The sequence below is a fragment of the Rana temporaria genome, chromosome 1, assembly GCF_905171775.1.
Source record: "Rana temporaria chromosome 1, aRanTem1.1, whole genome shotgun sequence".
Taxonomy (NCBI): domain Eukaryota; kingdom Metazoa; phylum Chordata; class Amphibia; order Anura; family Ranidae; genus Rana; species Rana temporaria.
The window spans coordinates 262,001,229-262,015,902 of NC_053489.1; the positions used below are offsets into that span (position 1 = coordinate 262,001,229).

General features: G+C 41.4%; 1 protein-coding gene across 1 annotated transcript in view; it reads left to right on the top strand.

Annotated features, from left to right (window-relative positions):
* SHC3 (SHC adaptor protein 3) overlaps positions 1-14,674 on the top strand; it is a 121,227-nt gene that overhangs the window by 92,628 nt on the left and 13,925 nt on the right. The window contains 5 exon segments of the mRNA XM_040355111.1: positions 4,389-4,442; positions 8,957-9,008; positions 9,095-9,221; positions 11,666-11,822; positions 13,731-13,827. Coding sequence (XP_040211045.1) covers positions 4,389-4,442; positions 8,957-9,008; positions 9,095-9,221; positions 11,666-11,822; positions 13,731-13,827 — 487 coding nt within the window.

Consider the following 14,674-nt stretch of genomic DNA (forward strand, 5'->3'; position numbering starts at 1 on the left):
CATCTGGCACTTTCTGGGTATATGAGATGCCTGAACTATGTGTGCACAATGCGATCCTTCCTCCAGCTCCTAGGTCAGTACAGGATATAAAAAGTTGTAGGGGCTGTAAGAAGGAGCCAAAGTACAGTGGTAGGCCAGGAATCTGATATCCCTAGCCAGTTAGTTTTGAAGAGAGTGAAAAGGGGCCTGAATCTCTTATGCTTTTATTCGTGTAATGGTAGTTAGAGCTGCACTCTCACATCAATATAACTGGTGAATAAAAATAAAAAACAAAATAATGAATAAATGTTTATAACGCTTAGGCCCCGTACAGACGAGCAGACAGTCTGATGAAAACGGTCCGCCGGACCGTTTTCATCGGACATGTCCGCTGGGAGATTTTGGTCTGATGGCTGTACACACCATCAAACCGAAATCCGCGCGGACAGAGAACGCGGTGACGTAGACGACACCAACGTTCTCTATCGCGCAAGTTCAATGCTTCCACTCATGCGTCAAATCAATTCGACGCATGCGCGAGATTTCTGTCCGCTGGTTAGACGTACTAACCAGCGGACATGTCCGACGGACAGCTCTCCAGCGGACAAGTTTCTTAGCATGCTAAGAAACATTTGTCCGCTGGAAATCTGTCCGCTAGCCTGTACACACGATCGGATCTGTCCGCTGACACTGGTCGGCAGACCAGTTTCAGCGGACATGTCCGGTCGTGTGTACGAGGCCTTAGACATATAAATTGCCTAAAACAATAAGTGAATCAAAATTGGAATAAAAGTGAGTCCCAATAAAAACTTATGAAGAGGCTTGGAAAGATATATCCTCAGCAGATAGCATAGATAGAGATTGCACCACCCTTGCAGGCAAAGAGTATATATGTTCCTCCTAAAGAGTCCTCCAAGTGGTGGTAGTGTGTCACAGTACAACACAGAGTGTACCTCCACCACATAGATTGCACGCTTACCAGCTTGCACAAGCTGAATCACTTGTGGCTAATACCCAGCCAGGGCCTTTTTTCCTCAAAGATGGCAAGTAGATGGCAACTCAAATCAGATAGACATTCCACCCACAGGCAGAGCAGATGATCGAAAGCTTGCACAGGGCTCAAAGGACCCAGAGTCCTCCCTCAGATGATGTGCACTACACTAATGAGGACCACGTGCATGTCTCCACAGGGGAGATTTTGCTTCAGGTTGGGTTCACACTGGTACGACAGGACTGTTGTAGGACTGTCATCCTACTTTGCCCTGCTACATCTGTCCTACATCAGTCCTACTTTGGTCCTACTTCCATCAGACTTGCATGAAGAAGATAAGATTTTGCTCCTACTTTGAGATAGTACGACTTGTCCTTTAACCAATCCCAGAGTGACATAAATTCCTTTAACTGTTGCTGTAATCACTGTCAGATGTCACAAGTCGGATGGTTAGGACAAGGATCCTACTTTGATCCGACTTCAATGATATTCAATGGGCTGAAGTAAGACAAAAGTTGGACCAAAGTAGTGCAGGAACCTTTTTCAAAGTCGGATCGACTTGTGTCGGACCAGTTAAGATAGCTCTCATAGGGAACCATTGATTTACACACGTCATGCGACATATACTCCCAAAGTCGTAGTGTAAGTCGTACCAGTGTGAACCCAGCCTCACTTTCTTACTTTTTGATGAGATACTAGAAGAAAAGAAAAGGGGATGATAAATCTTGCTAATGGGCACAGAGACAGCAACAACAGCACTTTTTTTTTTGGGAAAGTAGAAGGTTAGAATCTATGATAGGATTTTATCATTGTCTGTATCTTTCTACCTCTCTACCTTTCATTCTTGTTGTCGTTTGTGAACATTACCAGAGTATCCCTGTGCAAATAGAAATTTTGGATCACCATCAGTTGTTGCTCAAGGACAAACATTTATTAAAGGGGAGTTCCACCCACAATTTCACTTTTTAAATATAAATACCCCTGTAATACACAAGCTTAATGTATTCTAGTAAAGTTAGTCTGTAAACTAAGGTCCGTTTTGTTAGGTTGTTACAGCATTTAGATAGTTTATAATCTAGAAATAGACCGTGGCCATCTTAAGTGTGGGCATCATGAAGCCAAACTGTATGACTTCCTGGATTTCAGCTTTGCACATGCTCAGTGCACAAGCAATGTAATAGATTTCAGTCAGGTTTGCAAGGACTACTGGGTAACATGATGCCTATCCCAGAAACCCTTGCAAATAGCCTAGGCAAATAAGGAGGAGGAAGTAATGAAGGACTACAAAATAAAGGTATTTACAAGCAACAAATTAAATAAAAATTGTCCATTCTGAACACTATGAGATTAGAGCATGCAGCACAGACAAACATAAAAAAATAGGTGGAACTCCACTTTAACTGTGTGTAGATAAATCAATAGGTATACAGATACCCTGAACCCTCTAATGGTGTATAATATATAAATGAGCTTACACAGCAAGCACCAGCTTTCACTTCCAGTCCACATGGGGTGAAGATGAAATGGGAAATGCATTATGCATGTTTCAGTACTGGGAGTTAGGCAATGAGTGAAACAAAAGCTCATTGCATAGCTCACAACTGTCCCTGATTTGGAGGGACTGTCCCTGATTTGGAACAAAGTCCTTTTTTTCCTCTTCCCTCCTCATTTGTCCCTCATTTTGATCTGATCTATATAGTTGTATATAAAATGCACTATTTATTATACAAAACGTGTTTACCAGTGCTAAATATTTCATCCAATTTCCAAATTGCTGCATTTGTAAATTTCAAAAGCCAATATAAAGGAATAGTAGTTTGAAAAAAAAGCACTTGTGGGTTTAACCAATCATTTAATCTTCCTTTAAGGGGGTGTGACGGGTGGTGGTGTTTTCTATGCCTACATACTTTTGCTACTCTCTCGCTTCCATCTCAAAAGGTATGTCATTGCCTCACACCATTTGAATATTATTAGCATTGGGACGCATGCCTACTGCGTCTTATCTGACCTAGAGCTGAGCAGTATCCAGGTCTATGTGGCAGTGGGGTGGGATTCCAGCACCTAACTGCTTGAGCGCCCTTAAGTGGCTAAGTCTAACTAATTGGTTTCTCTGCTTCTTCTCACATGAAATCCAAATCATCTCTAACCCATCCCTACCTTTTTTAAAGCCACCCTGTTACCACATGGTCATTTGTAATAAAAGCCTGGGGTGTAAAAGAAAATCATGTATAATTATTCTTTCAGCAGAATGTGCTTTCAAAGCCCACTGTTTGCTGCAGGTATATTTGACACTTCAGGGTGTGTCAACTACTTGCTCCTCAACCACATGCTGTGGTTCCCCACGCATACTTTGATGTCCTGTAGTGATGCATAAATCAGCAAGAGGAAACACAGAATACAGTGGGACAAGTACTTACATACCTGGCTATGTGTGATGTTTGTTGTGGCTGGAGAGAAGCAAAGTGGCAAGATTTGAAATTACTGGCTGCCTGAAAAGACTTTTTTTTACAAGTGACCCTATGGTAATGGAGTCACTTTAAAACCTGAAACAAAAAAGTCTGTGTATAAATCTATGGTCACAGCATACACTTGAATTTGATAAATTCAGCATTGTAATATTAATGAAACAATAATTATTTCTGAAAATCCAATTGAAGCTTACTTTAAGAATCACCTTGAGTGTTGTGAGTTCTGTCTCTGTCTGACTGCTGGCCATCTCTTTCCACAACTTTCTAGATTCCAAGCATGCTTTGTAGCGTCTCCTCTGCTGTTTACTTTCATTCTCTAAGGACAACATATCCCATGGTACCTTGCTGCTTGCAAACAGTGATTCCAACTGACCCCGCCTCTTGAAACACCTCCCCTCAGCACCTCTGTAGTTCAGAAGGCAGCCTGTGAATTCTGTGACACAGCAGTTCCTACTCACAGGGCGTTGTAAATACTGTTGTCACAGACTTCAAGGTAACAAATGTGTGGGGATCTTCACAAGTTTACAAGCTAAAAGACCATGCAGCCTACAAATATTTGAAATACGATGTGGAAATTAATATATGACTTTACATTTTGACCATAGATCTGCTTTAATTCTGCTGCAGCCCCATAGGCAACAAGCAATAAGTAAACCATATTATTATCTTATCAGTGACATATTAGTTCTAATCATTTGCTCTAGGTTATGCCACTTTGGTAATTGCTATTATTTTGGATAAACCAGATAAGGTCCCTTTAGAGAAATAGAAAATTGGAATCTCTAGAGACTCCTGTATATGGCAAGTTTCATACGTATATCTCTGTTAGTAAATCAGTAATTAATACACATGTATTATTTTCTTGAGAGGACATCTAAAAAATAACTGATAACAGTGATCAGCATTTACATTAATTAATTTAATTTAATTTTATTTTAATCCAAATGCAGATCATAGCAAATCATCATATGCAATCCATTTCTTTTGCATCTGGCGGCGACCCAGTAAGTAATGCTTGTTTGGTATTTATTTGGTATCTTGACAAGAAGTAGATTTATTCATTAGCGAGCACCATGTAAATGATATCAGAAAGTCTGTGGGACTGGATTTTTATTTGCTGTTTTTATTGTAAGAGTCTTTTTCTGGATTCCTTTCTTGTTAACACACCTTTAGAACTTTGGAACAACTGAGCAAAAGAAAAAAAAAACAGATTGCCTTCAGCAGAAGTCCCAATGCAAAACTATTAGTAGATCCAAATGTAAAGGCTGCTGAATTACTGAACTATTTTATACAAATCTCAAATTTTCTTATACAGTATACAGTAAGTTGACCTTGGCCAGTCCCTCCCAACTTCTCAAACCTCAAATTGGTTCTTTAATGTGATGGATGACCACAATAATCAATAGGAAGCCTGAAAATGAAAAAAGATGAGGCCAAGCTTGACGTTGAGGTTTAATTATAGCTTAAGCTTCCTACATGTGTGGATCTACTTACTATTTTAACATAATGCTTTTATTGAACATAACCTCTGCTTATGAATTTTGACTTCCTATGCTCAACCTGAACTGAATTTAACTTGTGATGGGTTTACTTTAAAGCCCAAATCTGGGATGAAAAAAATAACTGAATTGGAGCCCCCTGTGCTGCAAGGGTTAAATGCTTGGTTAAGAAAAGATGAGGAATAAGGTGTAATACTTACCGTACTCCTTGCTCAGGCTTGTGGGCGGACCCCTCACTGTCCTCATGCAAGGGTCCTGCATTATACTTAATGACTTCATCATGCAAGCACGACCTTGAACCACTGAACCCCTTATGGAAGAGGCTTTGGGGGATCAGTTGCACAGATGGAGGAAGCCTGCTTGAAAGAAGTATTACACCGTATTTCTCATTCACTTGAGTCTACAAGAATTCTTTTATTTTACATTTTTTTATTCCTGGAGTTGGGCTTTATGCCTATGGGGTAGAGGAAGAGGCTGTATTACTTGTGTTCATCCTTGCTTCAGCAGGCTCAGGTGCTTTCCTTTACTCCCGGTCTCTCCTGGCTTTGGGTGGTCCCTCTGTGTCATCACGAACAATGCAAGACTATCACTCCTGCATTGTATGTGAGGAGATAAGGGTGCAACCACAGGCCAGAATGCCTTAGAGAGGAGGTTTCGAGGGTACTCTTGCTGTGTTCACCATGGATACGGTTTGTAAATGCTCCTGTATTATGTATGTATTGTGGCAAGACACTCATATTGAAAATGTATATGTATATATATATATTTCATACATGTACAGTATATACCAGTGTAGTCTTTTCCATAATTCTCTGGTGGGCATGTGCCCTGGCCAGTAGGTAGAGAATGCAGCACAAGTGTCATTCATGTAACACTTAACTCAGGAGTCACCAGTTTGCAAATTTTTAATGTAGATCTGTTTGATTAGCAGAGAACTATGGAATCTAGACCATAGTGATTCTTATCCCTGAAGTTTGGGATTAACACAAACAAACAAACAAAAAAAAACATAATGTCTTCTATCCTGCAGCATTGGTGTGATGCTGTAGCTTTCCCATGTTGGCTCTCAACCCCTGTACACACGGCCCAGAATCTCGTCAGGAAAAAAACGTTGTTTTTCCTGACGAGATTCTTCGCAAGAATCTCTTGCCGGCCGAGTGTACACACACTCCATTCAAAAGAACCGCCGTTCTTTTGAATGGCACAAACGTGGTGACGTCATCGACTATGACGAGCATGCGCTCGTCACATTCGATGCCATCGCTGCCATCTTGCTTCACCCTACCTATGCCTTGGATACTACCGCGCATGCGTCAAAGTCATTTCAAGCACGCGCGGGTTTCCACGGCGACAGGTAAGTATGCAGACGCTCAGGTTTCTCGGCAGGAAAACACTGCCAAGAATCACAACGAGAAAATAGAGAGCAGGTTCTCTATTTTTCTTGTCTAGATTCTGGGCAGTTTTCTTGACAAGAAACCTGAAAGCCTCGTACACACGCACGGTGTACTCGGCAGGAAAGCTCTGCCAGCAGTTTGTACGAGGCTTAAGACTGAGAACAGAGCTATTACATGACCACTAATCGCTCATTCCTCGTCAGCTCTGAGAAGAAAACTTTGACTGTTCTTCACTTTGCCCCTTTAGCACTCACTGGTGCTTTCAGATGGGGTGGAAGTTGGTGCAGCTGGCTTCAGCTCTCAGCTGTGTGCTGAGAGGTGAAACCATTTGTTAATCAGTCAGATGGGTTGATCCCGACACTATTATTGGGATCCTTCCAGAGTCTGGAGTGGCTCTACCCAGAAATAGCCCGCTATCAACTGATTCTGGGTCACTGGCGAAAAGTAGATTCACTTCTGTGACCCAGAAGAGAAGTATGGCAAATAAAGCTTTGGTCTTCAAAGACTGGACAAATCTTAATGACTATTTCCAGGGTAATCATAACTTTTCCAATTTGTTGCTTTACCAGATTTGCATATCATTTTGCTCATAGCTAGTTACAAATTTTTCTGATGAAAATATCAACAACTGTTAAATCTTAGGGCCCTTTCACACAAGCAATCAGTCTGGATATGTCTATTTTTAGACTGAACCATAATGAATGTCTATGGGGGGCAGTTGTAAATGGACATCCTTTATGTCTGCAGAAATTAACCCCCCCTCCCCAGATAGATCTATGTTCATTTTCGTTTTTTTGGTGACATAAACAGATGTAAATAGACGTCATATGTTTATGTTTGTTATATTATTGTTTATGTTTGTTTATTATTATTATTTTTTTTTGGGAAAGAAACATTATTTTCTTTTTACATTTCATTCCACCTATGTGACTATTTTCTTTATCAACTAAAAAATGGATGTATACTGGTGTAAACCAAAATGAAGATGCATGTACAATCTGATGTAAACGCATTCAGATTCAATTAGGCAGATTCACAAAGACTTACGACGGTGTATCAGTAGATACGCCGTCGTAAGTCCGAATCCGCGCCGTCGTATCTTTAAGCGTATGCTCAAATTGAGATACGCTTCTCTGTTGCTAAGATACAACCGGCGTAAGTCTCCTACGCCGTCGTATCTTAGCTGCATATTTACGCTGGCCGCTAGGGGCATGTACAGCAATTTACGCAGAGAATGTGCAAATGAGCAAGATACTCCTATTCACGAACGTACGCACGCCCGTCGCAGTAAGCTACACCATTTACGTAAGGCGTTTTCAGGCGTAAAGATAAACCACCAAAAAGATGGCGCAGCCAATGTTAAGTATGGACGTCGGGACAGCCATCGAATTTCACATCGTTTACGTTGTTTGCGTAAGCCGATTCAGAATGGGGCTGGGCGTAGGTTACGTTCACGTCGAAAGCATTGACTATTTGCGACGTGATTTTGAGCATGCGCACTGGGATACGTTCACGGACGGCGCATGCGCCGTTCGTTAGGCGCGTTATTTACGTGAGGTTACAATTCATTACCATACAACATGCCCACAACAGCCTACTTTGAATTATGCGTGCTTAAAGCGGGGGTTCACCTTATAAAATAAAAAAAAAATTGTTTTTTTTCTTCTAGCCTAAAATTCGGCATTGTAGCGCGAGCTACAGTATGCCGGTCTTAATTTTTTTATCGCCGTACTCACTGTTATATCGTACATAGTAGATTCCGACTGCCCACGGGAAATGGGCGTTCCAATCCAGACGGAAGGTGATTGACGGCCGGCTCTGGAGCGTCACGCTTCTCCGGAAATACCCGAAATAGGCTTGGCTCTTCACGGCGCCTGCGCATAGTCTGTGCGCAGGCGCCGTGAAGAGCCGAGACCTACTCCGGCTGTCTTCGGGGAGCGTGACGTGCCAGAGCTGGCCGTCAATCACCCTCCCTCTTGAAAGGAACGCCCATTCCCCGCGGGCAGTCAGAATCTACTATGTACGATATAACAGTGAGTACGGGGATAAAAAAATTAAGACCGGCATACTGTAGCTCGCGCTACAATGCCGAATGTAATGCTGAAATGTTGTTCCACAGGGTGAACCACTGCTTTAAGCCGGCCCATTTACACTACGCCGCCGTAACTTAGGACGCAAGTTCTTTGTGAATACTGTACCTGCCTCTCTAACTTACGACGGCATAGCGTACATGAGATGCGCTACGCCCGCCTAAAGTTAGGCACATCTACGTGAATCTGGCTAAATGTGTTTAATTTTTTATTTATTTTTTATCAGTTTTCATGATGGAACTGATGACTTGTGTGAAAGGAAAATATGACATTATAGAAAATGAAAACACAAAACAAGGAATGTACAGATGTAGTTTATCCGGTTTCATTATTTGGTACTATGTATGTGTGAACACTGCCACCTTGTGGACACTACCTATGGTTGCAATTTTGTTGATTTGCAATACTAAATTATACTTAAGCAATACTCTAATGTCAAATGCATTTCTTTTCCATAGAGGTGAATCTGAATTACATATTATTTGTACTAAATGCATGATTTAATTGTAAGACTTATTTTGTTTTCTTTGCTTAGGATGCAAATGATTATGTTGCATATGTAGCAAAAGATCCTGTTAATCGTCGAGGTAAGTCTCAGAAACAATAGCTTTGCACATTTATATATATACAGTAGACAAGGAGCCTCTCTCTTTATTTATTTATTTTACCCTAGCCTGTCATATACTGGAATGCAGCGATGGGCTAGCGCAAGATGTTATCAGTACGATAGGCCAAGCTTTTGAACTCCGCTTTAAGCAGTATCTGCAGTGCCCATCTAAGATACCAGCATTTCCTGACAGGTAAGATATTGATCTTTAATGTGTAATTCATTTTTAATCATTGTAACACGGGGAGGAGTGCTATCACAATAATGAATGAATTGGAGTTTTAAAAGCCAATCCAATTAACCAGATTTTCTCATATTTCAGTGGAGTGTTTTTCAAGGTGTTGAGGAGTTCATCCACCAGCCTTGTGTGGTCTACTATTTGGAACCCCCATTTGATTGAGGGAATGGAAGCAGTTTTCCAGTTTAATTAAATTACTGTTTTTGCAGCATTCAATTGATCAGGAATTATAGGTTGTTTAAATTGCCACTTTGAGTGACAATTTCAATGGAATAAATATGTTTGCAGGTCATGGGGAAGAGGCAAACTCTGTGTTCTGCACAGAGAAGCCCTAATCCTCCTCTTCTGGGGTCCCCCACCGGTACTCCCGACTTCTGCTCTTTGGCTTGTCCCTCTATAGAAAGCTGCTTTCTATGGGGGGGGGGGGGGGGGTGCTCATGCGGGTTGGCCTCTTAGCCGCCCTGTCTGCCCTGTGTCAATTGACGCCCCCGCTCCCTCGTTACAGAATTTGATTGACAGCAGTTGGAGCCAATGGCTCCTGCTGCTACCAATCTGCTCTATGAGGAAGGAGAGAGGAGAGAGCTTCTGCTCTCATGTACAGCACTTGATTGAGAATGAGCTCAGGTAAGTATAAGGGTAGTGAGAGGGGTATTCTATGACACAGAAGGTTAAAAAACCTTTAGGCCCCGTACTCACGACCAAACATGTCTGCTGAAACTGGTCCGCGGACCAGTTTCAGCAGACATGTTTGGCCATGTGTAGGCCCGAGCGGACCATTTTCGGGCGGATCGGACAGGTTTCCAGCGGACAACTGTTTCCTGGACTTGCTTTAAAACAGTCCGCTGGAAACCTGTCCGCCCGGACATGTACGGTCGTCTGTACAAACCTACCGTACATGTCCGGCCGCCCGCCATCCCTCGCATGCGTCAAATGACTTTGACGCATGCGTGGAAGCATTTTAAAGGCAGGCCGCCCACGTCGCCGCGTCATTGTCGCGGCGACACCGCGTCATCGACGCGGCGACACCGCGGACACGCCCCGCGTATTGTTTACGCGCGGACCTCTGTTCGATGGTGTGTACAGCCATCGAACAGAAGTCCCCGGGCAGACATGTCCGATGAAAACGGTCCGCGGACCGGTTTCATCGGACATGTCTGCTCGTGAGTACAAGGCCTTAGACTTTAGAACCACTTTAAAGATTTTTTTCTGATTGATTGCTGCTACTACTACTACCCCTACCCCCTTTTTTTTTATAAATAGAAAAGGGTTTGATCGAAACAAAACATTTCCAACATGTTTATTCATTTTTGATCTTGAAATGATAATCGGCTGTCGCAGTAAGCACACTAATGATATGAAAATCGAATTACTTGATTTGTCTGTCGCTTTTCTGTAGATTTTCTGTAGAAGCTTGCTTACTGCATTGTATGGTAATGAGGGGAAACGCAGTCTGTCCCCAGTCAGTGTGGGGACAGACTCACTGCGAATGTGTTCAGAGTAGCTGGCAGTCTGCCCAGGGCCCTGTTCAAACAAACATTTAAAAGATAAAAAAAAATGTAAATACATTTTTAGACCTCATGCACACTGGACGTTTTTGGACGTTTATACAGCTGCTGTCATGATTAAAATATGGGAGTGGTCACTACTAACCCGTTCCTGAAAACACATTGAATATCAGGAAAGTCAGACATCCTTATGTTAAAGTAAAACTATAGTCAAAACGTTTTCTTTTGTTCATTTTGGATAGAGTAAGGGAGGGCTATGACCCCTTTAATTTATTTTTTTCATCTGTCCCCCAGATGGGGAGATTTTCCTTTACTTCCTGCCCCATAGCCAAACTGCAAACCCCTGCAAATTAAGGGAATCCCTTGGGATTCCAAAGGTCACTAGAGCTTGTGTCCCCATTAAAACATTTCCCTTCTTTTAGTGTTCTGCTATCAACCCAAACTTTGGAATTTTCTTTTCTTTTCACTTTCAATGATAGGGGTAAACCAGGCAAATAGAGAGGGTGAATCTCCCTAACGGGGAATCACACTGCAATAAAAGCCTGACTGGTGTTCCAGTCCTTTTCTACTATATCCAAAAAAAAACAGTTTTGCCTATAGTTATATTTAAATTGCGAAAGCATGCAATGTTCACAGTACCCAATTACAGATTTGCTTTTTATAGTCTAAATAATCTAAATTGCTAAGTCATTACTTGCCTGATTTCTATAATAATGTTTTTTGTAACAAATAATTGTGAAATAAATGTGAAAAAAACACTACTTGCACAAGTAATTTTAGGTGATGTGATTTTGTTATATCATGCCGTGGTTGGAGAAAAATAGAGTATATAGTACAACATAGAACATCATCTATGGATCATTATAAAGAAATAATATTCTATTTATTTTAAAGAATGCAAAGTTTAGATGACCCATTATGGACAGAAGAGGATGGGACAACAGCAGAACCTCAATATTACAATAGTATTCCAAACAAACTGCCCCCTCCAGGAGGTATTATTGATGAGAGGTTAAAAGCTCAGAATACAAACCAAGGAGACAATAATCAGGTATAAATTCACTTTTTTTTATTTGAGTCTAGTTTTCTAACCCATTGGGATTTAATGAACTCTTATAAAATTGTATTGGCTTTCCCTTCAATAAAATAATCAAATATGGCATTAAACATGTTATGCTATACTAGCAGTTTTTAATTGCTTCCTCAAGGAACTTTCTATGACCAGGACTGGAACACTGCCTGTCATGCCCTGTACACACAAACGGTTTGTCTGATGAAAACGAACCGATGTATTTTTTCATCAGATATCCGATGAAGCTGACTTTCATCAGTCTTGCCTACACACCATTGGTTAAAGATCCGATCGTGTCCAACGCGGTGACGTAAAACATAATGACGTGCAAAATGAAAGTTCAATGCTTCCGAGCATGCGTCGATTTGATTCTGAGCATGCGTCGATTTTTGACCGATGGATTTCCCCACAGACGATCATTTTTTTTCAACCATAAGAACGGTTTTTCAACCATAAGAAAAATTGAAAACAGGTTCTATTTTTTTTCACCGATGGGGAAAAACTGATGGGTCCCACACACGATCGGTTCGTCCGATGAAAACGGTCTATCGGTCCCATAAGGGGCATAAGTGTTCAGTTTAATTTAGTTCAGATGATGGACATAGGTAGTCCTATAGCTTTGACCACTTTGGAAAACGTAAGAAATCTGCCCATTGACTTAGACATCTCGGATATCCCTAGCTTTTCATCTACAGAAGTAAAATTTTGGTGCCCCTTGTTCCTTTTCTTTCTTGGTTACATTGGTTGACCTGCATGTAGAATATTCTATGCAAATGATGATACATATGTTTGTTACATGTGAACATTCTCATTGCCACTTGTTTCTGAACTCCTACACTTCTTAGTTATTGTTAGTAGTGCACTGACTGATCTTGTCATCAGAGAACACCTAGGATTATATGGCCATTAGATTTTTACACACGTGGTGAAAACCCAAAGTAGACCTAAACCATTTTGTTGGGATGTATACCTAAAAGGTAATAAAAGGTAATAGAAGTGCTGAAAAATATACCTTTCATGTAAATCACCCTGATTCAGGCTCCCTGTAGTTGTGGCCACCGGTATTATGGCTTAGTCATGTGATCTCTGTGGAATGGTAAGATAGGATTCCAGAGTGGCTGAATCGCCCCTTCATCACAATTCATGTTACCAAGTGCCTAGGTCTTCAGACAGTTGGGTAGCAGGAGGTATGAGGCTCCAAGATGTGGGTGTCGGAGATTCATGGGGGGGAGTGTATTGTCAGAGATAGGAAGCTATTAAGATGCTTCCATCCACCGGGGGTCTACCTTAAAATTAAATATAACATTAATTAACAAAATTGCAAACATATTGATCAGATTTATACTGTTTACCTACCATATCTATGACGATATGTAATGGATATTTGATAAGCCATTTGATTAAGTTGGTGTAAGGTCTTACTTGAATGGGCTGATTTGTGGTCAGTGGATATATACAGTAGTGAACACGTACTAATCATCTGGCCATTCCTTGGGCTCTTTACCCTAAACTCAACTGGCACACCAGGAGCTATTTCTGAAGTTTTCGCCCAGTGGCAATTACATACCAGCTGGCATCTGCATAAAATAGATATGCCTCTTGCTTTATGGATATCTGCTTGTATGCATGAATGATGTCATGTGCTGGGATGGAATTGTATGGGCAGGGAGTATGCAGTATTCAGTATGCAGCATTAAAAACAATTTAAAGAAAGTAAATAGAATGGTTTTGGATTACTCATCCGTCTCTATTTTATAATAACCTTTTATGTCTGCTTTTTTTATACCGGCTCCCACACACACATCCAGGCAGGCTTAAACAATCAGCTTTTTTTGTTAACATTAGACAAGATGAAAACTAACAGGAAGTCTTTTGTCTCTGAATTAGCTTTTGACCTCTTCTGGAAAAGAACAGACATATTACCAAGGTCGTCATCTAGTTGAAAAATCTAATGAAGCCTTTCAACAAGCTGTAAAAAGGCAAGGTAAGAAATATATGTAAGCCTGGTACAGAGCCAGTGGCTTTAACATTTATAATGTGCTAATGTTTTGCTTCTTTCTGCTATTATGAAGTACTGATATCTAAGGTTGGGCCTTATTTTGATTTAAAGAATGCATTAAAAACATAATTTTAAAGCAAGTCTGTAATGTGTGAACAAAGATGCAGAGACGAATAATATAATGCAGGTATTTCTCCTAAAATTTGTTAATTTTCTATTTATGTTTATTCACATGTTCTCTTCTTTACAATTCTTCATTTTGCTGTATCACTTTGGCCTTGCCCACTTTATCAAATTTTGTTTGGTACCATGGGTGATCGGCTAACTGATGGAGACCTTAAGTCAACCTGCATTAAATGCAAGGGCCGGGATATCGTGGGCGCATATTTATGCAGGGCGCATCTGGCGCTCCCATTGATTTTCTATTCAAATATGCAAATGAGGGAGATACGGCGATTCAGAAACGTACGTTTATCCGGCGCAGGCTACGCACGGTGCGCGTAAGCTGTACGTCCGGCCTAAAGTTACCCCTCATAAAGCAGGAGTAACTCTGCACCAGACTTGCACAGGTCAGCTAGAGGAGAGGTGTGGGCACTCTCTTCCAGGGATGGCGTGGGTCGCCCAGCAGCCGACGACGGCCCAGCTCCCTCCAGCACATCTGAGGATGACACAAAACATTCACATGTTGGTGGACCCACACACTTGTCACATGTTCCCTTGCACCCCCTCACATGCTACACACCGGAGAGAAGATAAAACACACTTACCTGTCCTCAAGGCCTGATCAACGGAGTCATAGCCCTCTAGGCCCTCCACCTGCTCCCTCTCCAGG